The sequence below is a fragment of the Festucalex cinctus genome, chromosome 21 (assembly GCF_051991245.1).
Source record: "Festucalex cinctus isolate MCC-2025b chromosome 21, RoL_Fcin_1.0, whole genome shotgun sequence".
NCBI lineage: Eukaryota > Metazoa > Chordata > Actinopteri > Syngnathiformes > Syngnathidae > Festucalex > Festucalex cinctus.
The window spans coordinates 9345715-9368943 of NC_135431.1; the positions used below are offsets into that span (position 1 = coordinate 9345715).

General features: G+C 38.4%; 4 protein-coding genes and 1 non-coding gene across 7 annotated transcripts in view; 1 reads left to right on the forward strand and 4 right to left on the reverse strand.

The window, feature by feature from the left end:
- Positions 1 to 904: 904 nt before the first annotated feature.
- Positions 905 to 5426, reverse strand: clec11a (C-type lectin domain containing 11A). 2 transcript variants are annotated; one of them, XM_077509937.1, is made up of 6 exons: positions 5321 to 5426; positions 3823 to 3926; positions 2814 to 2928; positions 2592 to 2699; positions 2424 to 2507; positions 905 to 2205 (listed from the first exon to the last, which is right to left on the reverse strand). In XM_077509937.1, the coding sequence occupies exons 2-6, from the start codon at positions 3907 to 3909 to the stop codon at positions 1793 to 1795; spliced, it is 807 nt and encodes a 268-aa protein (XP_077366063.1). In that variant the 5' UTR covers positions 3910 to 3926; positions 5321 to 5426; the 3' UTR covers positions 905 to 1792. The 2 variants fall into 2 exon arrangements, with proteins under 2 accessions (XP_077366063.1, XP_077366064.1); XM_077509938.1 differs by having other exon boundaries at positions 3823 to 3923; positions 5321 to 5386.
- A 719-nt stretch (positions 5427 to 6145) lies between these two features.
- trnal-uaa (transfer RNA leucine (anticodon UAA)) lies at positions 6146 to 6228 on the reverse strand. Its single transcript has one exon. It is a non-coding gene; the product is annotated as a tRNA-Leu (tRNA).
- A 1191-nt stretch (positions 6229 to 7419) lies between these two features.
- LOC144010589 (syntaxin-11-like) lies at positions 7420 to 11458 on the reverse strand. The gene is made up of 2 exons (XM_077510975.1): positions 11366 to 11458; positions 7420 to 9165 (listed from the first exon to the last, which is right to left on the reverse strand). The coding sequence occupies exon 2, from the start codon at positions 9156 to 9158 to the stop codon at positions 8277 to 8279; it is 882 nt and encodes a 293-aa protein (XP_077367101.1). The 5' UTR covers positions 9159 to 9165; positions 11366 to 11458; the 3' UTR covers positions 7420 to 8276.
- A 535-nt stretch (positions 11459 to 11993) lies between these two features.
- stx11b.1 (syntaxin 11b, tandem duplicate 1) lies at positions 11994 to 18036 on the reverse strand. Of its 2 annotated transcripts, none has more exons than XM_077509824.1 (3): positions 17889 to 18036; positions 16040 to 16220; positions 11994 to 14203 (listed from the first exon to the last, which is right to left on the reverse strand). In XM_077509824.1, exon 3 carries the CDS (start codon positions 14194 to 14196, stop codon positions 13300 to 13302), a length of 897 nt encoding a protein of 298 aa, XP_077365950.1. In that variant the 5' UTR covers positions 14197 to 14203; positions 16040 to 16220; positions 17889 to 18036; the 3' UTR covers positions 11994 to 13299. The 2 variants fall into 2 exon arrangements, with proteins under 2 accessions (XP_077365950.1, XP_077365951.1); XM_077509825.1 differs by having other exon boundaries at positions 16040 to 16179; positions 17889 to 18014.
- The window catches only part of mthfd1l (methylenetetrahydrofolate dehydrogenase (NADP+ dependent) 1 like), a 35488-nt gene continuing 29240 nt past the window's right edge, over positions 16982 to 23229 (forward strand). The window contains exons 1-7 of the mRNA XM_077509823.1: positions 16982 to 17372; positions 19040 to 19124; positions 19208 to 19258; positions 19330 to 19383; positions 21007 to 21131; positions 22076 to 22176; positions 23024 to 23160. Of these exons, the coding sequence (XP_077365949.1) occupies positions 17128 to 17372; positions 19040 to 19124; positions 19208 to 19258; positions 19330 to 19383; positions 21007 to 21131; positions 22076 to 22176; positions 23024 to 23160 (798 nt within the window). The 5' untranslated portion in view covers positions 16982 to 17127. The remainder of the gene's footprint in view (positions 17373 to 19039; positions 19125 to 19207; positions 19259 to 19329; positions 19384 to 21006; positions 21132 to 22075; positions 22177 to 23023; positions 23161 to 23229) is intronic.

Sequence of the window (23229 nt, forward strand, 5' to 3'; positions counted from 1 at the left end):
ATTATTATTATTATTATTATTATTATTAATTTGCACTCCACTTAGCGTGCTTGCTGAATTAGAATGAGAATGAATTATAAATCCATGGAGAAAGTAACTGCGGGTTTGTGGATAAAGCAGAAATGTTGATCATCCAGCAGTCTTCTCGGTTGTCAAGGCACCTTTGTGGATGTTTCCTCCATGCAGCTCAGTTACACAAACCACACATATCAAATAGCTCGCATTCGGAATGCTGTTTGAGCATTTATTCGATATCCTTGATACCCGGGTTTGAGGTCCGTGTAGTAGTAACATAATTCAGGAAAAAAAAGTCAATTAGTTAGCATTGGTGTGCAAAAAAATAAATAATTAAATAACACAGAACTTTGCTGTCTCCTCTAATCTTCTGGTTTGATACACATACAGGTCATCCCTTCTTCCGTTCCCACCCAAGCCTCTGGCTTTCTCACACAATAATATCTCTATTGCCTAAGTGTATCGTGTAAATTGTAAAAAAAAACAATGTCCCTTATGATCCCTGCATGACCCCACAAAAGGTTAGAACTTCCGGTGTAAGTAGGTGTCCGGGAGTTTAAAACTTCTTGGTTTTTGTGCCTCTTTAGTATTCCACCATTGTCAAAGTTGACTATTGTCTGAAATGAAGGCACTTATTGTAATGATTTCCTGAGTTATTAATGTCAATATCATTTCAAACTTCATTTCAAAATGTTTTAGTGTGCTTTCGTATTGTGTGTCTTCATTTGTATGTATTGAGGTTGAAAAACGGGAATGGGAAATGTTTCTACAGAATACTGAAACAAATTTCATGACCTATGTACACCAATATTGTCTCTCAAATGTATTTACGTCATTGCTGACATCTAGCGGTGACTGTTGCACACAACAAAATAAAAGAGCGTCCAACTTCCGCCAGTCCGTCTCGCATCAGCTGACCTTTATTTGTATACAACTGTCAGGAAAACAACCCTGGTCTCTTGAGTAATGATATGAAAACTCATAAGTATACAAAAGATGCCATATCTTGTCACGCCAGTGTAAAATATTTATGTGGAAGAAAAATGTAAAACAATTCAGGAAGCAAAATGTCTCCCGCATCATCACTGACTTTGGGTCATAACACACGGTGTTATTTTTAGACGGCTTTTATCCATTGTGTTTATGAAGAATACATTTTCATGTTACCATACAAAATGGCACCAATTATAAATGTTCATCTGTGTGTATAATTCAGTGTTTGTAAGAAATATAAAAATGAAGTTAACATGCACTGAAAAAAAGTTAGCCAGCTAACGTATATTGTTAGCCACTTTACCACAGTTAGCTGACCTTAGTTACTGTAAAATATTTATGTGGGACAAAAACGTAAAACAATTCAGGAAGCAAAATGTCTCCCGCATCATCACTGACTTTGTGTCATAACACACGGTGTAAGTGGTTTTATTTTTAGACGGCTTATATCCATTGTGTTTATGAAGAATACATATTCACCAAACAAAATGCCACCAATTGGAAATGTTTACCTATGTGTAAGAAATCTAAAGAATGAAGTTAACATTCACTGAACAAAAGTTAGCCAGCTAAGGTGTATTGTTAGCCACTTTACCACAGTAAGTTGACCTTAGCCAGCTACTGTATGTATTGCTAGCTACTTAACTGCAGCCATAGCTAGCTAACCTGTGTTTAATTGCATGTGTGAGTCACTATGTTTGTCGCTGAAGGCCCATGGAGCTTTTACCTTTGTGGTGCCAATTTGTTTACATTTTAGGGGTCAAATGAAGAGCTAGCATTAACTCTAAAGTGCCACCCTGTCATCAAACTCGCACATGTAGTTCATGGCTCTGTCGCAGTAGTGGTCCCACCAGTCGCCGTCGTCGGACGACATGGCCACGCAATTCTCGCGCTTGCCACCGTCCGGCTGGCTGGACAGGAAGTGCCTGCGCCACTGGAAATAGGAGACGGGTGTGCCGTCGTCAAAGATGTACACGCCCTCAGCCGCCAGGTCGTTGACGCCAAGCCACACGGGCCAGTTGCCTGGCCGGAAAAAAGTTTTCACGTAGTCGGCCAGCGCCTCCTGGTCACGGCGGTCTCGCGGCATGGCCATGCGGCCTCCGCGCTCCATGCACTTCCTGGAAGCGCCCGCGTAGTCCTCGTAGGTGTTGTAAACAAGGTAGCATTTGTAGCCCACACGCAGGCCCTTCTGGCAACCTGGTTGGCCGAGAAAAAACATGGCACGTCGGTACTATTATCATCGACGCTTCAACCATTTTAGTTAGCAGGCCAAGTCTTTAGTACCTGGAGCTAAAAGGTTGCTGGACCTCTTAAAAGTACAACCAAACCTTCCTACCTGGGTCTTCTAGTGAATTCCAGATAAAATCAAAATTAACAAATAAATATCACCTGAAATTGTATAAAAACAAGCTCACCTTCTAGTCTTCCTGTCTCTTTGCGATTGTCTTTGCTGTGTTGGTAGACTTCCCGAATTTTGTCCTCGAGCTCTGCCACTTTAGCTGCCATGTTGGGGATGAAGAAATAATATTAGAGGAACTATGAAGTGACGCTGGTCAGTAGTTAGTATTAACATGAATTGATACCGTCCATCCTGGACAGACGCTCAATTAGCTGATCCATGCTAACATCCAGGGTGTAGTGACCCACATTGAGCTTGTGGATGGCCTGGTCCATCCCGGCTAGTCTGGACACTGTGGAAAAAGACAACACAATGTTCTCTGTTTAGATGTGGAAAAAATAGCATTGTGGGGCTAATTACAGTATACAATTTTAAACAATAAAAAAAAAATGGTGTCAGGACGCACAAACATAGTTGTAGGAGGTTTCAAAGTCCGACGTCGGGTTGGTGGGCTCCACTTCAGACGTTGGAAGAATGTCGGGTACATCTCCTCGTGACTTTTTCAAATCTGTATTGGACAACTTAAAAAAAAAAAAAAAAAAAAAAAAGTACAAAATAAATAAATAAATATTGACATCAGATTGCCTTGAAATATGGTAGTTATGCCAGCTAGCTTCAGTTAGCCATCGAGTTGCTCCGCTAACCTCGTCCCAACAACTTATCTTAAATGAAATAAAAGTTACTCTGATGTATAAGAAACAGTTATATCAAGTTCAAGTGAGTTTCCATTAGCATCTTTAGCTTTAGTTTGCCTGCCAGTTACAATTAATTAACCATGACTTCAACAAGACACCTAGCCCTAGTTTCACAGTTATTCTCTTTGTCTTCGGCTAACTATAATTTACCAGATGGTTTCAATTACCAATTTAGCTTCATCTAAACTGTTAGCTTAGTTTTCCAGCAAGGAAGCCAGGTAGCCTCAACTCGATAGCGTGCTTTTTGGTTAGCTTAGCTATATTATCCTGAGTGATGTAATGTTTGTTGCAAGCTGTTTTCCCCCTGAAATTGGTGGATCAAAATGTGTTTATTCATTTTTTTTATTCATTTATTTAACAAATATGAGACCGAATTATTCTTTTATTATTACATTGAAAAATTCTGGCAATATCACATACACAATGTGCTTATTTTCTGTGCAACTATCTATGAATGAATCTTGTCCATCTGCTTTTGTTTAAAAAAAGAAAAAAAAATTCAAATGTGAACCTTCCACCCATCTCTGGTTAAAAGGTGTTACCAAAATTATCCATCAATGATGACATCGCTCCTGGGAATAGGTAGATCATTCTGCAAATAGTCTTCTCATGACGTCCTCCTTGAGTGCATTGATTTTTACTTTTCAACAACAAATAATGCTATAGACATAATAACATTTAGTTTACAGAATACATTGAAAATCTCAATACAATCCTGACCTGTGTTGGCTGCAGCGTGCCGGCGGGAAGACAGCAGCCTAGCGAGCATAAACACAGCAGAGCGAGCGACCTGGCGACCGATCCCATTTTCAACCTCCAAACTTCTGGAAGAAACAAAATTAAAAAAAAAAAAAAATCCCTCTCTCCGGTCTCCCTCTCTCTCTTTCCTGCTTCACGCCTCCCACAGAGACATGACCCAGCAGGAATACTGGAAAAAATGATCTAAAAAATGATGTCAATTTCAAAATATTGTGCATGTGAGTTCATCCCTGGCTGTCCGTATAGTCCATTTGCTTTGTTTTGCTTTAAGGGCGTCTCGCTTGCTGGTTGCCAAACAGGAAAGCCTTTTGTGTTTTCCTTTTCCTTATCCCATTTCCACTCTTTGTGTACAAGATGAAGTTTTAACAAAAAATGTAAATTAAAACAAAAATTACTAAGTTCAACTGGGTTGCGTTTACTTGCAGTGTACAATTGTGACATAAAAACTCACACAAGTGATTATATTTTGTGTGCCAATTAACTCATTCACTCCCAGCCATTTTCACTGAAACAACCCCTTTACTGGATTTTGACTGCTTTTGCAAGGCCCACAGAGTATTGTATTCTATTGCTATAAAACATGGAATCTACCAAAAGAAAAATTAGCATCTCTTCTTTCATCAGGGAAAAAAAAAAATTTCTATCTGTTTCCATTTTGCCGCAATTAGCATTAGAATATAGCTAAGTTTCATCCCAAATCTGTTTAAAACAGAGGGGAAAAGAGTTTTTTTTTCTACATGGCTCTGTTTGATCTCTTATACTCTGCTGCCACCTGCTGGCTGTTTTTGTAACAACTACCATTGCTTCAAGTGTTTTCTTCAGTGCCGAAGCTGCATTAAAGCCTTCTGTATGCTCTAGCATTAAAAAAAACTAATAATAAAATAAAAAATTTAAAAACGTATAAATACGTCTTTGGGAGCAAATGAGTTAATGCCGTAAGACTATTGTCAGTGTTCCAGAAGGGAATTTTGGTCTTTGGTCAACTTAGCAAACCACGTAAATGCACATCTCCGAGGGATTATTTATCAACAAAAACGAGCTATTTTTGCTGCAAAAAAACAAATACACCACTTGTTAGCTAGAGTTTTATGTTTTTCACATTTCATTGATAACTATGGTTACTTTAACTGTGCCCTCTAAAATGTGAGTTTGATCCTTTGCTGTTAGACGTTAAATGGAATATTTGCACACTGTCAACTCAGAATGATACATTTTTATTTATTTATTTATTTTTAACCAATTTGCGAATTAACGTCTGGTGGAAGAAGGTAACCCATTCAGGCTTCTGGAGTTGTTGGCTGCAGGCAGCTCTTTCAGACAGAGGCACCTCAGTTACCGGTAAGCACACTCACACGCACAAACACGAGGTGCATAGTAATGATGATTTTCATTCATGTACTGTACTCTGAGGAGACTGGTTTTAAATTAACTGGGAATGGTTCAAGGTATTCGTACTTACTTTACGCTCATTATCTGAAATTTTCTTCTGGGAAATGTTCACGGATGGATCTTGTGATGAAATTAGACGTTTAGTATGGGGTAAAATTGGAGGCCTTTGTGGTAGCAATCCCATACTTGTCAAAAATGATTTTGCACTGCCCTCTAGTGTCTTAATGTTGTAGGTACCACGCTCAAAAACATCATGCGTTACATTGCAGTTGAATTTGGGGGTGTTCATAAAAATAGAAATGAATGTAATAATAATAATAATAATAATAATAATAATAATAATAATAATAATAATAATAATAATAATAATAATAATAATAATAATACATTGTTTTTTCCTTTTCGTGAAGGCATTTCATAAAAGTCAGAGCATTGCTGGTTGCGAGGACCAATCGCCTTTGGTTGTTTTACATTCTTCGACCAATCGGCGTAAAGTATTCGTTCCTCGCGTTGCGAATGCGGAAGTAGAAGAGGTAAGGAGCAAGTTACAGACTAAAAAAAACAGCATCGCATTTATTCTAACACTACAAAAGACCACATTACTTATTAGACGTATTACTGTTATATACTCATGACAATATAGAGTTTGGCTTATGATAGTCGTTTTATAATCGTTGGAAACGGTGACCAATCACGTTCGCATTCTGACGCCTATGAGCCTATGCGCAAGGCTTGTTCACACAATTGACCAATCACGGACGAGATCTGAGTACTGGCAAGTTTTAAGAGCGATTACATTAAGCATTCGTCATTTATATGTGTTATAATATTTGCATCACTGCGTTTTATAATAATTATGCTCATCCGGTAATGAAATTCTAATCAAAAATAGATATACCAGGAGTGGGGTTCGAACCCACGCGGACATATGTCCATTGGATCTTAAGTCCAACGCCTTAACCACTCGGCCATCCTGGTATGCAGTACAAGGATGTGTGATATTGCAACATATAAAGTATACATAAACGATTAATGGGCAACCGAATGTTCGTGTTAGTAGTGGGCAGCTAATTGCAAAATTTGTCGAGGAGAGAGCCAGACAACCACTTTGAAACTGGTAAGTTTCTTCGGCGATAAAGTAACGCAAAATCTACAAAAATGTTGGCCCGCTAGTCGAAGGAAAACATACTACGGCAACATGTACATACGTTAACATGTAAATTGTTGACGTGCTAATCAAATAGAATAAGTATTGCTGATCCAGACGAAAAAAAAAAACACACCAGGAAGGACGTTTCTTGACGTTTCAGTGTTTTACCTCCATTAACCTGTGGGGGGCACTCAAGCACAACAGCAGTTGAACTGGTACGTTACTGGAACGTAAAGAATTGTTGATAGGATCACATATCTTGAGAAATTAAAAGTCTCTGCCTCAAATTCACTTGCTATGAAAATGGTCTGTGGCTGCAGACCATTTGGTAATTTGGAAATTTGCATGCGTCTCCAGGTGTTCCAGCTTTCCGCATTACTAAAACATTAAAGTTCGGGTAGTGTAATCTAACTTGATTCCCACAAAGGTGTGAATTAGGGATGGGCAGGTGAAGTCCAGTGGCTCACGTTGCTTCACCAAAAGTTCACTTCTTGAGGCCTAAACACAGAATACTGCCATCTGGTGTTCAAATGAAAATATGACAGACAATGCCAGACTCGACGACATTAGCTTGAATTTTATCTCCTTTGCCCAAAGTACAATAACTCAGACACCAAAATGCTGTTGAGCAATTACACTGACTGTGAACATGAGCAGCAATATTAGTTTTATCAGTAGGTATCATGATAGTGCAAATATGGCATTAATAAAGAGACCTGATAGTACAATGAATAATGTGGACAATGTATATAGACAGGTATAAATATGAATAGAAAAAAAGTCAGGACCCAACCCTTGACCCTCAAATTTCAAATGATATGACGATACCGCGATTATCGATATATTGGTCAGGCGATAAATCCACAACAATATACGATAAAACTAATCATAAAATAATAACAATAATGTAAAACAAATAAATAATAAGATAATAATAATAATAATAATAATAATAATAATAATAATAAATACATAATAAAAATAAAATAATATAAATATAATATAAATATTAGGGGTGTGAATTGCCTAGTACCTGACGATTCGATCCGTATCACGATTCATAGGTCACGATTCGATTCAATACCGATTAATCCCGATATAAATTTACAAGTCGATTGTTGCGATTTTTTTTTACTCAAATTGATAAAATACCATTCAGTAAACTTGCACATGTACACTGTAAGATTTGTATGAAAATGTATTATTTATTGATCTGAATCTACAGTCTTATAACTGTGAGTCACTGTATTTAACAAACAGGTTGTAACATTTTTCATGTTTGAACAGCATTGAAATAAAATATTAAGGCTTAATGTTCCATTAATATAACATTCTTCCATGCTTAAGGTGTGAAAGTTAGACGTTTCGTTGAATATTTTTCCATCAAAAATGGATGTTAAAAAATCGATTCGGCTGCCTATTGAATCGATTCGAGAATTGTGTGCTGTAGTATCGCGATATATTGCCGAATCGATTTTTTAACACCCCTAATAAATATATATTACTATATAAATATAAAAAAATATAAATAAAATAATAAAAAATAATTACAATTACTGGTAATAATAATAATAATAATAATAATAATAATAATAATAATAATAATAATAAACTAAGCTCTTCTTCGCCCATTTCCCCACCACTCTTATGAAGCGCTCCCCCTAGTGGCCCTCCAAGTAATTGCTCAATAAGTAATGAACAATGGAGCCATTATAGCGGCTGTATATTCATAACAAATATTGCGATACTTGTACAAAGTATCACGATTTATCGTCACACCCCTACAATACATACTGTGCATATTTACAACACAATAATCAACACAGCTGCTGATAGCAGGCATCACTGTATATGAATCCACAAAACGTGTATTTGTTTATCGATTCCAACAGGGTAGACATGGGCAACACTGCAAAAATGGATTTCTTTTCTTGTACTGTTTCGCCTTGTTGATCTCCACATTGACTCTGTGAATATGGTCCTGAGTTTTCGACACATTGGCTTCGATGTTATTGAGCATGGAGCACTGCTCTTCCGTCAGCGCCGCCACTTGCTGGAACAGTTCGTGGACTTCCTTGAGCCGGGCCTCCAGAGCCACCAGATCGGTGTGTCGGTCTTTGATTTCGCTCATTGCCCAGCGAGAGGAATGGCCCTCGTGCGTCGTCGGTAAGCTCTGGGACAACTCGCTCCAGCCTTCACACCCTTTGTCTATAATTTCATCGAGTTTCTTGTCAGTGATTTTAGTCCCTAATATGGAGGCCTGTCGCTGGATTCGCTCCCTACAAATGGACCGCTGCAGTTCCTCCGCCTGGTTGTAGCTCCCCATAGCGGCTTGGAAGGCAAGGATGAGCGAGTCGTACTGCATGCAAGCGATGCGGCTCGAAGCTGAATTCGGCCCCTCCCTTTTCGCTATCTTTTTGCTCTCCTCGCCTAGCGCCAAAATGCGAGTATGGAGCATTTGCCCTTGCTTCTGGATCCCCTTGGCGATGTCGTCCGAGTCCCGCTTGACTGCGGAGAGGTGGCGGACAGTGGTGCGAAAGCGCTCGTTGTTCTTCTTCAGACGCTCCACCTCCAAGAGAAGCAAGGAAATCTCCTTGCGAATGGACTCGGCTTCCTTCAGGATGCTCTCGATGTCCAAAGAGTTCTCGAAGACGATCGCCTCCTGAGCTGTTGGCAGCTTGCTCTCGTCGTATTCCATGTCGTCCTCATCCTCCAAGGCCTCGCTGACATTGTGCAGTCTCTCCAGCATGTCCCGCATTCTGCTTCTGGAATTGAGTAGACGTGTTATTGTTTTTCTGTGCTTGTACACGCGACCACCTTTGCTTAAAGTTACACTGTGTAGAATGTAGTGCCATCTAGTGGTGAACTAATAGAATATACCAGCAATTACTACCAGGGACTATTTGGAGTGAGTGAGCGAGCAATAGTGGCTAGTAGGGGTGTGAATTGCCTAGTACCTGACGATTCGATTCGTATCACGATTCACAGGTCACGATTCGATTCGATACCGATTAATCCCGATACGAATTTAGAAGTCGATTGTTGCGATTTTTTTTCATTCAAATTTAGAAAATACTAATCAGTAAGCTTGTAGAGTGTAAGATTTATATGAAAATGTATTATTTATTTATCTTATAGAGGTTGTAATCTGTTTCATGTTTGAACAGCATTAAAATAAAATATTAAGGCTTAATGTTCCGTTCATATAACATTCTTCCATGCTCAAGGTGTGAATCCTAACCCGAAGTCAGACGTTTTGTTGAATATTTTTCCATTAAAAATGGAAGTTTAAAAATCGATTCACACACACAAAAAAAAAAAAAAAAAAAAAAGGCAATGATGATAAGACGTTGAATCGGTAAGAACAATGGAATGAACAATTCTGAGCTAAAAAAAAAAAAAAAAAAAAAAAAAAACGATTTTTTTTATTGAATCGATTCGAGAATCGCGCGATGTAGTATCGCGATATATCGCCGAATCGCGTTTTTTTTTTAACACCCCTAGTGGCTAGCAAGAACTCACTGGAGTAGCTAACAAGAGCGGCTAGCAAGAACTACCTGCAGCGGCTAGCAAGAGCGGCTAGCGGGAGAAGCTAGCAAAAGCTAAGAGCAAAAGAGGGAGAGCTGTATGAGCCTGAATCAAGGCACTAAACGACGATCAACTGCAGCTGTGGAAGGTAAACAACGGTCTGGGTCCACCAGAGGTTAACTACGTTTGCGAAGTTCTATCTATGTAATATAATGAGTTACTAGACCAACAATCCCCCAAAATTTCTGTACAATAATATGTACTTTGTAAGTTACCCCACTAGTCTAAACATAGTATTGCGCTTGTGAAATATGAAGAAAGCAGCAAAATCCACGTGTTTTATCTATCTGAGGGGGCGTCCATTTTTGCTACATGCTGTTGAATGAAAATGACATCACAGTTTCTCAGGTACAGGTAACAACCTATCACTGCTCAGCTTGTGAATGTCACATGTCCAAGCTCAGAAAACAGGCGAGCCGTGATTGGTCACCCTGAGCAACTGTGATGTCATTTTCAGGCGACAGTAAGTAGCAAAATGGCCGTCCCTTGAGATGGATAAAAACAGGGTGGATATTGTTGCTTTATTCATATTCCAGAAACATAATTGGAATGGCATGTCTAGACTAGTGGAACATGTTACTGTAAAGAAAATACAACCGTGAGAAACAGTTTTCAGGGTCAGCAAATCATTCTTTGCCGCTGACGATTTACAGTATACCAATATTTGTTCCATGAAATTGTATTTCATCTTTCCCTCATTGACTATTCTCTTCGTTTCTGTTTATTTTATAGTTTCACTTGACTGCAGTACTGTTTGTGTATGGTGGATTTTTTTTTTTTTTGTCCAATCAGATTTCAATCCTGTGTTGCCATGTCAATCTAATCTGCCCAGAATCAGCAATGCTAGTCGATGTTGCTGAAACTGTTTTTACAAACAAAATTGTATTTTTTACGTGTGTGCGTGCGTGTTTGTGTGTATTCTTCAAAATATTTTCATTTTTAAAATTTTTGGTGAGCTTACGTTTAATACTAATAACCATAACAATATTGCGATAGTAGCTGATTCATATTTTGGTTGGCATTGGTTTGTTTGCCTGACGTTGAACACAATGTAGGCTACCAGTACGCGACATGCTTTCCAAGGTCATATCACAGTTTTAAGCAATTTTATCCACAAAAAACAAACATTGGAAACTATTTTATATATGCAGAAATATTTTGTAATAAGATCACAGTGACAACCCAAACACTAGTACAAATTATTATCAAAAGTAAAAGATGAAATTCACTGGAATGTCCAATGAAGTTTTTAGTAAAAACTAGTACAAAATAATGCTACCAAAAAGTTTTGCATGGGCCCAAATTGATCATTTAATCAAGATTAACAGCTGCACTACACCAACGATTTTATCTTCCCGCTACAGCAATTTAGCTTACCCTTTTTTGGTGTCCTCACAAAAGGTCCAAAATCAGGTGATCCCGACAGCACGACTGCCTCTGATGTATTAAATCTGAACCACTTGAGAGAACATGTTTAGATTTCTGTTCAAGGAAATCTGTTGCACAGTACATACAGAAGCCACGTCCCTTTCTAGGCCCTCCCTTTCTAGTACTTATTCTTCCTGGAAGGTTTCTTTGATTCTTCGCATAGTTTTTCCACGTGTAAGGAAGTTAGACTGGGACAACCTGTTCATCAAACCCATCAACGTCACGCCGCAAGGAATGTTTTGAAAAGATTCCATTATGACTCCTGCACATTGTACACCAGAATATTATTATTATTTTTTTTTTAAATAAGCATTGCAAATGGCCCTCAATGCATCTCAACAAAAAACTATGTTTCTGCTTTTGAAAAAGTACAGTGACCAATGTGAGGTTTGTCTTGGAACATTTAAAACATCACTTGAGTAATTTGGAACGCGGTTTATTGACGCGAATGAAACTGAGATGTTTTCTTCCTCAAGTGATGTGTAGGTGTATGAAATTTGAAATATTAATTACATCACATCGTTTTTTTTTCAGAATTTAGTTTTATGACAAGGGCTTGAATCAAGACACGTGGACATGGTTTTAACGTAAATTTTATGTTTGAATGCAGAACAGAATTTTAAGGAAATACAACATACATACATACATTTTTTAAACAGATCAATTTAATGCATAAATTCATAGCAATGACACATGATACCCTTCAAAATCACAATTGACTGTTACAAAGAAATACAAGCGGATTTTTACAATTGTGTTGTGCAAATTAGTGTGAAAACAAGATTTTTCGTCATCAGGCAGGAATAATTTAATAAATCATAGACATAAAAGATATTCTAATGAACATTATAAACAGTCTTCTTTGGGAGTTTTTTTTAAACTGTACATTGCAAGGGTGTTTTTTGGCAAGCCCAGTGAAATTTCTCTTTGCGTTGTTATATCTCCTTCTCATTTCCTGGTTTCAGGTCAGAAATCTTTGAAATAATTATCTGAACATAATCACTAAATCATTTCAACCCTGTGTTTCTCCCCACCTGCGCATTTCACTTCCTGGAAACACAAAAATAACCCTGATTAAAACCCCTCCCTCTGCTCTATCAACAGAGTTGGGCGGAGCCACGCAAATGGTGATTGTAAGTTGAAAGTGAACGGTAGCCAATGAGGAAGCTCGCTGCCGTGCACAAATAGCGGCGCAACTGGTTGTGTTGAATGTTTGTCTAATATGTCATTCACCGCAATGGAAATCAAATAGAAGAGTTTGCAACTGCAAACTAAGTAGTCTTGCTTCTTCTACATCAACGTTTCTTTTTCTTCATATTTTTCCGGAAGACTTTTAATTGGCCCGTGGAACCGTGCTGACTCTCACAAGTTAGTTGGTACTACCACGGATGTGCATCATAGGTTTAATGCTGCAATTCAACTCACTGTGCTGATCCTTCTGGTGCACCTGCCTTGGCCACCGGGAGGCAGTATACAGTCATGCAGAAACAAAGAAAGACGAATAGTACTTATACAACTACTAATATGAATGACTCAGATGCTGTAACATTATTTTTTCCCAGAGGATCATAAAGACAATATATGTCTGTGATATGTCTGCCTCCCGGAGGACATGAGGGTTTTTGTTTCGAATGGTTTACCTTAACCACAATCCTGTAGCCAATCCTGGTTGTTAATGCACCTTTTGACACAGTAAATCCTTGTTGTGGGAACTGAAGTTCCCATGACGAACCTTCTTCTTCTTTGTCATCTAAACGGAAGACGAAGAAGAACAACTTGCTCCAGAAGTACAAGGATGGACAGTGTCAGTCATTTTGCATTTTAAAAGTTCAATTTATGATGTGTAACAAGTGTATAAGAAGCGTGGAAACGGTGTCCTCACTTTAGTCAAAGCATGGGAAGCAGCTACAAAACATCTTTTTAAACGGATTGTTTCTGTCGTGACGCTTGGCCTTGCCGAGTTTGAAAAGCGCATCCTGCAAGACCTCGTCCGTTTTCTGAACATTGGTCTCAATGGAGTTGAGCATGGGGCCCTGCTCCTCCACCAGCAGGGCGACATCCAGGAAGATCTCGTGGACTCCCTTGATGCGGTTCTCCAGGTCCACCAGCTCCTGGTGGCGCTTCTCGATCTGGGACAGAGCCGCGCGAGCCGTCTTGCCCTCCGCCATGATGTTGTCAGTGAAGACGTTCCAGTGCCCGTTCTCGATCATCTCCTCCACCTCGTCGCCGGTCACCTCGCGTCCCACGATCTCCATCTGCCTCTGGATCTGGGCTTTACAGTTGTCTCGGTGGCTCATTTCGGCCTCGTTATAGTCAAACATAGCGTCACGGAAGCCGGTGCTCAGGCAGGCGTACTGTGTTCGGGCGATGCGCGTGACGGCTGAATTGGGGCCGTGTACTTCTTCCAGCTTGTGGGCCGTGTTATCCATGTCCCGCAGGTTCGACAGCACGTTCTCAGCCCGCGTCTTTATATCGGCGCCGATGGCGTTTGCGTCCCTTTTGATGGTGCTCATGGTGCTTACGCCCTGGAGCATGCGAGAGTTCTGCTCCCGGAGCCTTTTCACCTCTAGGCGAATGAGCTGGACGTCTTTGTGGATGGCCTGCGCCTGCTCAAAGATCTTTGCAACAGCAGGGCTGTTGTCGAAGACCACCGCCTCGTGGGGCAGCTCATCCTCCAGGTCCACGTTACTAAGGGAGTCCGATAACGCCGACTCCGAATACTCCATCGACCCCGCATGGCTACTGGACAATTCCTGCATGTTGCTCAGTCGGTCCCTCATGGTTGAGCTGCAAAAATGAGAGTTTAAAGGTAGAAAAACCCAGAAATAATCCATGAATGTTTTCCTCTTCATACAGAGGTGTAAAATCCAGGTCCAGAATGGAAATACCCTGCCACAGTTTGGCTTTTTAGCCCCTTGCGCTAGCTAGCTAACTTCCTAGCTAGCGCCCATGATACTCGTTTAGGGAGCTAGTTACCTAGCTAGATAGCACCACAGGCTAAAGCCAAACTGTGTCAGGGTTTTTACTTTTTGGACCTGGATTTGCCACCTCTGTGTCAAGCTAGTTGATATGGGCAACATCCTGCAGTCCACTTCTTTAGCTAGCTAAACAATAAATAACAATCTTGCAGGCTACTTCTTGAGCCAGAAAACTACACTGGTATTTGTGTGTGTCCCATTTTATGAATTTGTGTTACTAGCAGTGGTTTTGGTTGATTTAGTATCGTAGTAAATTAGTAAATTTGATAAATTTCCATGGCAATTTAAGATGGAGTGTCTTGGATGATGTTAAAAAATATGTAAAGAGAGATTTAAGTCAGGCACACCAGTGACATGGAGGAACTTCAACCAGCTAGCATTAATTACGACGGCAATAGCTAAGTTAGCATTTTTTGTTAATCTGTTCACAACTTTAGTAACTTCAGATTTGCTCGTATATGGTCAAGCCAATGCTAGGTAGTTCTGAAACAACATGCAAATAAGTCTTTTTTTTCCCCCCCTTTGTACTTGAGTACATACTCTTAAATGTATGTTGATACTTTTTTTTTTTTTTTTTTTTACTTTTGTTTCAGTTTACTTAATTAGCACTTCTACTTTTACCAGTATTTTTACACATTCAACTTTACTTCGACTAAAGAACAGAATATGAGTACTTTTGCCACCCCTGGTACTGTATGGTTTTCTCGACATAACCTAATTACGAGTTTTAGTTTAAAAGGTTATATTTGGCATGATGTCTTCACAACAACTCAGGCTGCCTTCTTCCTTCAAGGTAGAACCCACCCATTGCCCAGCACTGGCCCGACAGGTTCTCAAAAGAATACTTTTTAAGGTGTTGCTCCTCACCAAACGGGTTCTTTTAACTTTTCATCTGAGTGACATCTTTGTCCGAGTATTCGTTTTGATTCCTTATCAGGGACGAGCATCACATTCAACACATACCGTGCGTTTTAGGACAATTCAGTAAGCTATGTTTTGGACAACCCCATCAATGCAAAGAAGCATTCAGACCATTGTCAACAGTTAACTTCTATTTTTTAATGAGGCTTCTTATGCAAATACTGGAAAGGAAGTTAGAAATAAATAAGGCCAACTATAATAAATGTGTATACCACAAATTATTATAATAACGTAGACTGGTTAATCTATTTCAGTATCATAATTCAAAAAGTATATTTCATAAGTGACTGTATTTGGAATCACTGCATATTTGAATCCAGTGTTAAATGTCATGATTGAGTTTTTAAAAACAATTTTGCTGATTGCGAGCCTGTTTAATATATGACATTTTACATTTTGAATTGAAATATTGTACTGAAATAAATTAACTTTCTATATTCTAATTTATTCAGTTACACCTGCAATTTTCCTGGTTCATTCTCGGGGGTTTCAAAACAACACACGACAGGAATCACTCAAATATTAGCATTCAATGTATGGAAAATAGAAAACCTTTTTACGTTTACATTGTCATTTGATTTTATATTGTTTTTGTTTGACCACTGGTGTTTACGTAATTTTTTTTTAATCACTTTTAAAGTTGAAGCACAAGAAAAAGGATGTTATGGTAAAAACACCCCACAAACAAACCTTCAATCCAATGACTATGTAAAAAATATCTTACCTTTGGTGTGTGTCTTAAGGTTTGTCTTATAGGTGAGGTGCCTGTTGTCTCAGCACCATCCCACAGTGCGGGGAGCAGCAAAGGAGGCCCCTACATGTGCATGCAGAGAGCTGATATCTCCGGCTGCCTACGTCGGTTGGCTTTTGTGTGAATGTCAGAAGTCATGAGTGAGGAATGAGGACTGGTGGGTTTGTGACGGGAAGTAGAAAAAAAAAAAAAAAGGTGTGTGAACAGCAGCTGGAGCAACGAAATGAAGTTTCTGCACTAAATTGACCCAAATTATGCACCGTTTTTTTTTCACCACACACAAAGTTAAATATTTAATTATGATATTTTTGTTTTTATTTTAATGATTAATTGTGATACAAAAACACCAAATACATCACCACAAGGCTATTCCAAAATGTATTTTATTCACTCTTCCCTCCAAATTCGGCACACAATAATGACTATGTGATTTTTTTATTTTTATTTTATTTATTTATTTATATTTTTGCAACTGTATTATTATTATTATTATTATTATTTTTAAGTGTGAATACAAAGAATCACACATTTACACAACATTCACAACCTTTGCCTTGAGGTTCAGATAGATAGATGGACAGACAGACATGAAAAAAAACGATTACCTTTAGTTTATCATGTCTCATGATGATCTATTTGACCTTATTAGAACTGTGTCAAAACGACATGCTTGCGTTTAACTTTTGCCACGCTGTTGCGTTCAGGAGTAACTCGTAAAAACAAAAAGTGTAGTTGTTTACGCGCGACATTCTAAATTTTTTTCAGTTAAAATGTGCCAATTCTGACAAAAGAAAAACACTTTCTATTCTAATAAATTCACGCTTTCGTGTGTTACATGTCTAACAATCATATGTTGTTTTGTTTCTTATTGCGACAAAAATAAAGTCCACACTCCACATGTCGTATGGTCTCTGAAGGCGCCATGTCTCCATCAGGACCCTGTTATCTCCTCTTGCTAGTTTGGCGAGCTCGTTGGCTCTCCCCTCACACCGGGCAGAAGTAACCAAGTTGTAAACCAAATTTTAGATTTTTTAAAAGAACGAAGAAGCGAAATAGCGAAAATGAAATTATCCGTAATTCGCAGCACTTGTGGAAACGCCGCTTTTCAGCTGCACCATCATGCCCGACACGGAAGCAGGGTCAGCGGGTTATCGCGGAGATGCCAGCCGACCGCCGTGGCTCACAGTCAGCTTGTGGTGCGGGCGGCGAGCGCTCCGGTCAACAGCGGCACCAACGCCAAACTGGCTGACTACTTCGGGAAACAGTCGCGGAAACAAGACGGCGGTGACTTCGACCGCTCTTTGAGGTAAACATAAAGTGTTTTTTGTTTGTTTATTTGACTTAAAACTACACGAAACTTCCGCTGTTTGTTGCGTTTTGGCAAGCCGCCAAACACGCACGTTCTCTGGGTATGATTAGAGGCTTCCCCCAGCCGCTAGCTGATGTAACCTCGCTTCTTGGTTGCCTTCCACATGGTCGTTAATCGGATGGCAGATTAACACGCACTTGGACTTCATTCATTGAACGCATACATGTGAAATTAAGCGCAATACTTCCATAGTGGCTCTTGTTATATCTTGGGTAACCGAACACTTATTAATTTATTTTTGAGTCGCGTATAATGTGTGCTTCCCCTACAATAATTCAGCCTCGTTTACTTTCCTTGTTGGTTCGTGGTAAAAATGTATTCATTTTGTTTCATCACAAGTTTTTGTATCCCTTTAACACAATGCTACAAAGTTTAAAATAAAAATAAAATGACATTATTTGAACCACGGTTTGTTCAAAAAACTATAGTTAAGCATTACATTTCTAGTGGTACCTTGACTTCAGATGTAATTAAGGCATACCCTCACATGTGGGCAAGGAGAGCCACTGCTCCACTTTCAGCTGATTAAGAACAGGACAGTCAGTCAAATGTTCAAATCCAAAAATGAGAACACTTGCTACTAGGAGCTGTTGTAGAACTTACAGATACTCACAAAAAGAAAACACTGGCCAACCTGACTCCAGCTCCTGATGTCACTCAGCAGGCCACACCTCTTAATAAATTCAATCAGTACACTTTATAAACTTAAAGTCTGGAAGTTAAGGTACTGGATTGCAATTGATTGTGCTTTTCTACAGAATTCTGTGCAGTATGTTTGTGGCTATTGCGGACAAGTCTGGTATTATTAAGTTGAAAGAAAGAGAACCCCATCGATTAATTGTCCAGCCAATTATATCAGATGATTTTAGTCGGCCTTTTCAAAAAGTAATTATATGCCTGGATCTTGACGATTAAACAGAATCTTACGTTCTCATGTCTCCCATCACGTGTAACATTTTCACAACAATTCTGCTATTCTTCAGGGCCTCAAGGTTAGTCAATAATAGAGAGCTCATAAATAATACGATATTTATTTATTGTGTCTTATGTTAGCTCTGTCAACCTACATAAGTAGTTTAGCTTTTTCATTTCCCTTCTCAGAGATACAGAGGCAAATGTGCTGTGAGTGACTTCACGTGCATTTGTGAGGTCTCAATTACTGCTTAAGCTTGAAGCCCGGAAGAACAACAGAATTGATTTGAGAATGTCACACATGTAATGGGAGAATGGCCCAAATGCTGCTCAGTAAGTAAAGGATATGCAAGGGTAACAGAATGTTATTCTGTGGGAATTACATCCTTCTTCAACCTCTCATGTGCCCATGAAGACGCAATGTCTGTGTTCATAAGCTTTCTCGTCATGTTCAGAGTGTATTATTAGTGGGCTTTTTTTTTTTTTTTTGGTATGTTTTTGTGCTTGAAATTCCTCTCATTATAAAATTAAACGAATACTAAAGAACAATTTATTCCATATCGTTTGGGCCAAAGAGAGAATTGTGAAGCATCTTTGAGTGTCCAAAAAAGTGCTATATAAATCTGATGCATTAATATTATTATTACTATTAACATAATTGAAAAGGTTTATGTCGTGTTTTTCTGTCACAGGGATGTAGTTCAAAGCACCAAAGAGGCAATAGTGACTCTGCAGAGAAGAAATCCTGCTGTCCAGCCACTGCTTGCCATTATACGGGTACTGTATGGCTTTTATATATACTACAGCTCAGTTAAAATGTCATTTGATTTTTTAGTTTTCAGATTAACTTTATTTCAAAGGTGGGTGAAGATGACAGCCTGTTGGAGATCAATAAGACAATAGCAGAAAAGGTAATTCCGACATTCTTCACCATTCTATAGCAAGTTGCCACTGATCTCTTTTTAATCACATTCTCCCGCAGGTCGGCTTAAACGTCACTCAAATCTGTCTAGCCAAGGATCGCAGCGAGGACGAAGTAAGTGAGGCAAAAATGGAAACTCTTCGGGCTCTTCGTTATTTAGCGAGCCTGTGCATGCCTTTTGTGCATGTTTGCGTGGCATGTGATCAACCACATCTGAACTGCAAAATCCAATTATGTCATTGCTCAACTGTGACTCACTGACATCTCACATGAGAAGAAATTGACTTCACGTTGGATCTTGGCCCTTGTCAGGGCCGTTTATGTTTTAGTGTTAGTGTGGAGCTATATCAGTAGTACAAGTGGAAGATTATTATTGATATATTCACAATGTTTCCCCATTTGTCTGTATTTGTTAGGGATGTAACGATATCCAAATATCACGATACGATATTATCACGATATGAAGCTCACGATACGATAATTATCACGATATTGTGGGGAGGTTGGCAATATTTAAAAAAGGTCACGGTATTGTAAAAAAAAAAAAGAGCTCATACAAAAAAAGCACAATATTGTGTTTTTTTTGTACATAACAGCAATACATATAAACAACCTTCAATCTTGAAAAACACTTAACTCATTCACTCCCAGCCATTTTCACAGAAGCAATCCCGTTCGCTCCCGGCTGTTTTACTGGATTTTGACTGATTTTGCAAGGCCCACAGAATATTGTGTTCAATTGCTATAAAAGCATGGAACCTATCAAAAGAACGATTAATGTCTCTTCTTTCATCAGGAAAAAAAGTATGTTTCTATCCGTTTCCGTTTTGCAGCAATTAGCATTAGAAGAGAGCTAAGTTTCATCAGTTTTCACAAATCTATTCAAAATTGTAAATAATTGAGCTTTTTTTTCTACATGGCCCTGGTTGATCTCCTTTGCTCTGCTGCCACCTGCTGGCCGTTTGTGTAATAACTACCATTTCTGCAACCGTTCTTTGCAGTTGAGAGGTTGCATCAAAGCCTTCTGTATGCTCTAGCATAAAAATAAAAAATAAAAAAAATGTATAAATACGTCTTTGGGACACTTAGAACATTTAAAAAAAACGTATTTACGCGTTATTGGGAGCAAATGAGTTAATATTGAGGCACTTAATCGCTAATGCAAGCCCACATTGAGTTCCTCCACATATTGACTTGCTTCAAAGCATTTTACAATCCCCTTCATCTGACAATTAGTGTATTTTAAACATAGAAGGGCCAAAACATACCTAATGAAAATTAAACTGCACTAAGAAAACTAGCCACCAGAGGGTGCGAAAACTGCACAAATGGAAATCAACCTGACTTTTTTTTTTTTAACAGATGCGTAGCTTTTAAATATTGTTAACATGACGACGACGATATTGTGGCAGTTTTAATATCACGATATCGCGATATTGCCGGTATCTTTACATCCCTAGTATTTGTCAGTCAAATTTTCAACATAGGTGAATAAACTACTGCGTGTATGCTGAGTTTCATTACTTAAACAGTGGCAACGCACAGCAACTGGTTCACTTTGTGGTATCACAAAAATCCCCACACCCGTTTAAGTAAAGTATTTTACAGTGCATGTCTTTTTACAGACCATAATCAAATTGTTCATTTCCTGAAGTAATTTGTTGTTTGTTCTGTTTGTAAACGTTTTCAGCTGTTAGCACAAATTGCGTCACGCATTTGCTTTATACACATGAATAGGTTGTCGAGGAGGTGTTGAAGCTTAACGAGGACCCCAGGGTGCACGGTGTCTACCTCCACCTCCCCCCTGCTTCCCTCACCAGCCGAGTGCTTGACACTCTCAAACCTGAGAAGGACACAGATGGGTAAAAAAAAAAAAAAATCAGAGATCCACATATCGGGTCACATAGAGAGGTTTCATTATTTAATGTGTATATCATTAAAATTGACTGCTTGAAAATGCAGAAATGGTGCTGGACCTTGCTGCAAATTATCATAATAGAACAAATGTTTGAAATAATTGCCTATATTATTTTATATTTATACATTTTTTACTATAATTGCCTATATTCTAATTTAAACTAAGACCCAATTATTTTTTTTCTTGTGGTGGATGCCGAGTCCGATATTTGGCAGAATAAAATTTGTCTAACAGATTTGTCAGCCAATTAATTAAAAAAAAATAAACAGAACCCTTTTTTTTTTTAATTTTTTTTTTTTGGGTTTTTGCCTCTGCTGAACTTTGTTAAAAATGTGACTCCCAGTTAGAGATGTGCCACTTCAACACAGTTCCTTGGCACCAAGATGCCACAAGATGGCACCAAAGGCCTAGATAACAGAAAAGTAGGACGACTAGGTTTTGGTTTTTTAGTAAGATCATAAAAGTAGCAAGTAGGAGGATAGGTTATCAAAACAAACGGTGAATTCGTGAGTAGCAAATTGTGACTGGGCAGAGGAACGCTGTAGTGCTTTCCAGCTTATTTTGTAGATGTTTCTCAAAAACACGTAACGGTGCATGTGCCAGATTGTGTCCAAATAAGAGAAGGTTGCATATAATTAAGTTTAAAAAATGTGGAATAAAAGTTGGTCCTCTGGGCAGTTGAAACAAACTCAAGGTCAAAGTGTCCGCATTTGTGCACATGACTTTTTGTCATAAATGTTCAACAGTTGTTTGTGTGTATTTCTGCTTAATAATTGCAACGGAGTACAGTGTACAGCATAGTCCTCAACTGAATGTATACAAATCTAATTAGAACTTTTCTGCTTGTTACTAAGACTAATTCAGTGCTTGTGCTTTTCCCCATTGTAGGATAACATATTTGAACATGGGTCGTTTGGTGCAAGGGGACCTGAGCAAAGGCTTTGTGCCACCTGTTGCCAGAGCTGTATTGGATCTGTTGCAAAAACATGGTGAGTTAGTCACACGTGTTGCCTTGTGATGTGTTTTTAAATAAATTCTTAAAAAAAAAAAAATTAATTCTTAATGGACTTTTACAGACTGGCGGTTGTGTAGTTGTCTTCTTTATTTTAATTTTTAAAATCTTATTACCATTCTTTTTTTATTTTAAATTTTTAAATCTATTACAATTATGCTAGCAGACTATAAGGCAAGGTTATGTGGTTGTTTTAAAGACAAAATGTGTGATTCTTTGTTTAGTTTGACAGTAATCTGTGAGTGGGATTAAACAGCTTGAAACCTTTTTTAAATTTTTTTTTATTTCTTTACTAGGCTAAACTGCAGCTTAATGTGAATGACTTGAGTCCACTGCTACGAAACAGCACTTGCATCTCAGTTTTCGATTGCAATAAAAAAAATAAAAAATATATCAGACTCATATTTTGAAAAACTCTGATGTTTGTTCAATCATACCTTAAGGATTAGGAACCACTGTAGTCCACTTGATAAAATCCAGTGCTTGACTGATGTGGATTTTTGAGGCCGATTCCGAACATTTGGCAACCTATTAATCGAATGATTAAATTAAAAAACATATAATGACTAAAATAAATATTCTCTTAACATTTTATTTATTTATTTATTTATTTTATTTTATTTTATTTTTATTTTTTTTTGGGGGGGGGGGGGGGGTGTTTACATGCCACTGATTAAAAAAAAAAAAAAAAAAAGAGGCCAAAAATCAGCTAAAACTTTCCATTATTTATTTTTATTTAAGAATTTAAAATACAATATAGTAATTTAGTGGGGAAGTGAGTGAATACGCAGCCCATATTGTTAAATGAAAACATTTTGCGATAGACTCTCCCGTCGAAGGAAGAACAGTGCTAATGATCGGCGCTGAAGGACCTCTTGGAGTGGCCCTGCAGTGCCTGCTGGAGAGAAGTGGAATGGCAGCTTTTAAAAGCCATTCCAATTTCAAGAACCTACAGAGACAGGTCCCTTTTGATTTCTTGTGGCTTATATTGATTGTTGTTGTTGTTGTTTTATTACTCGTTATCTTAATA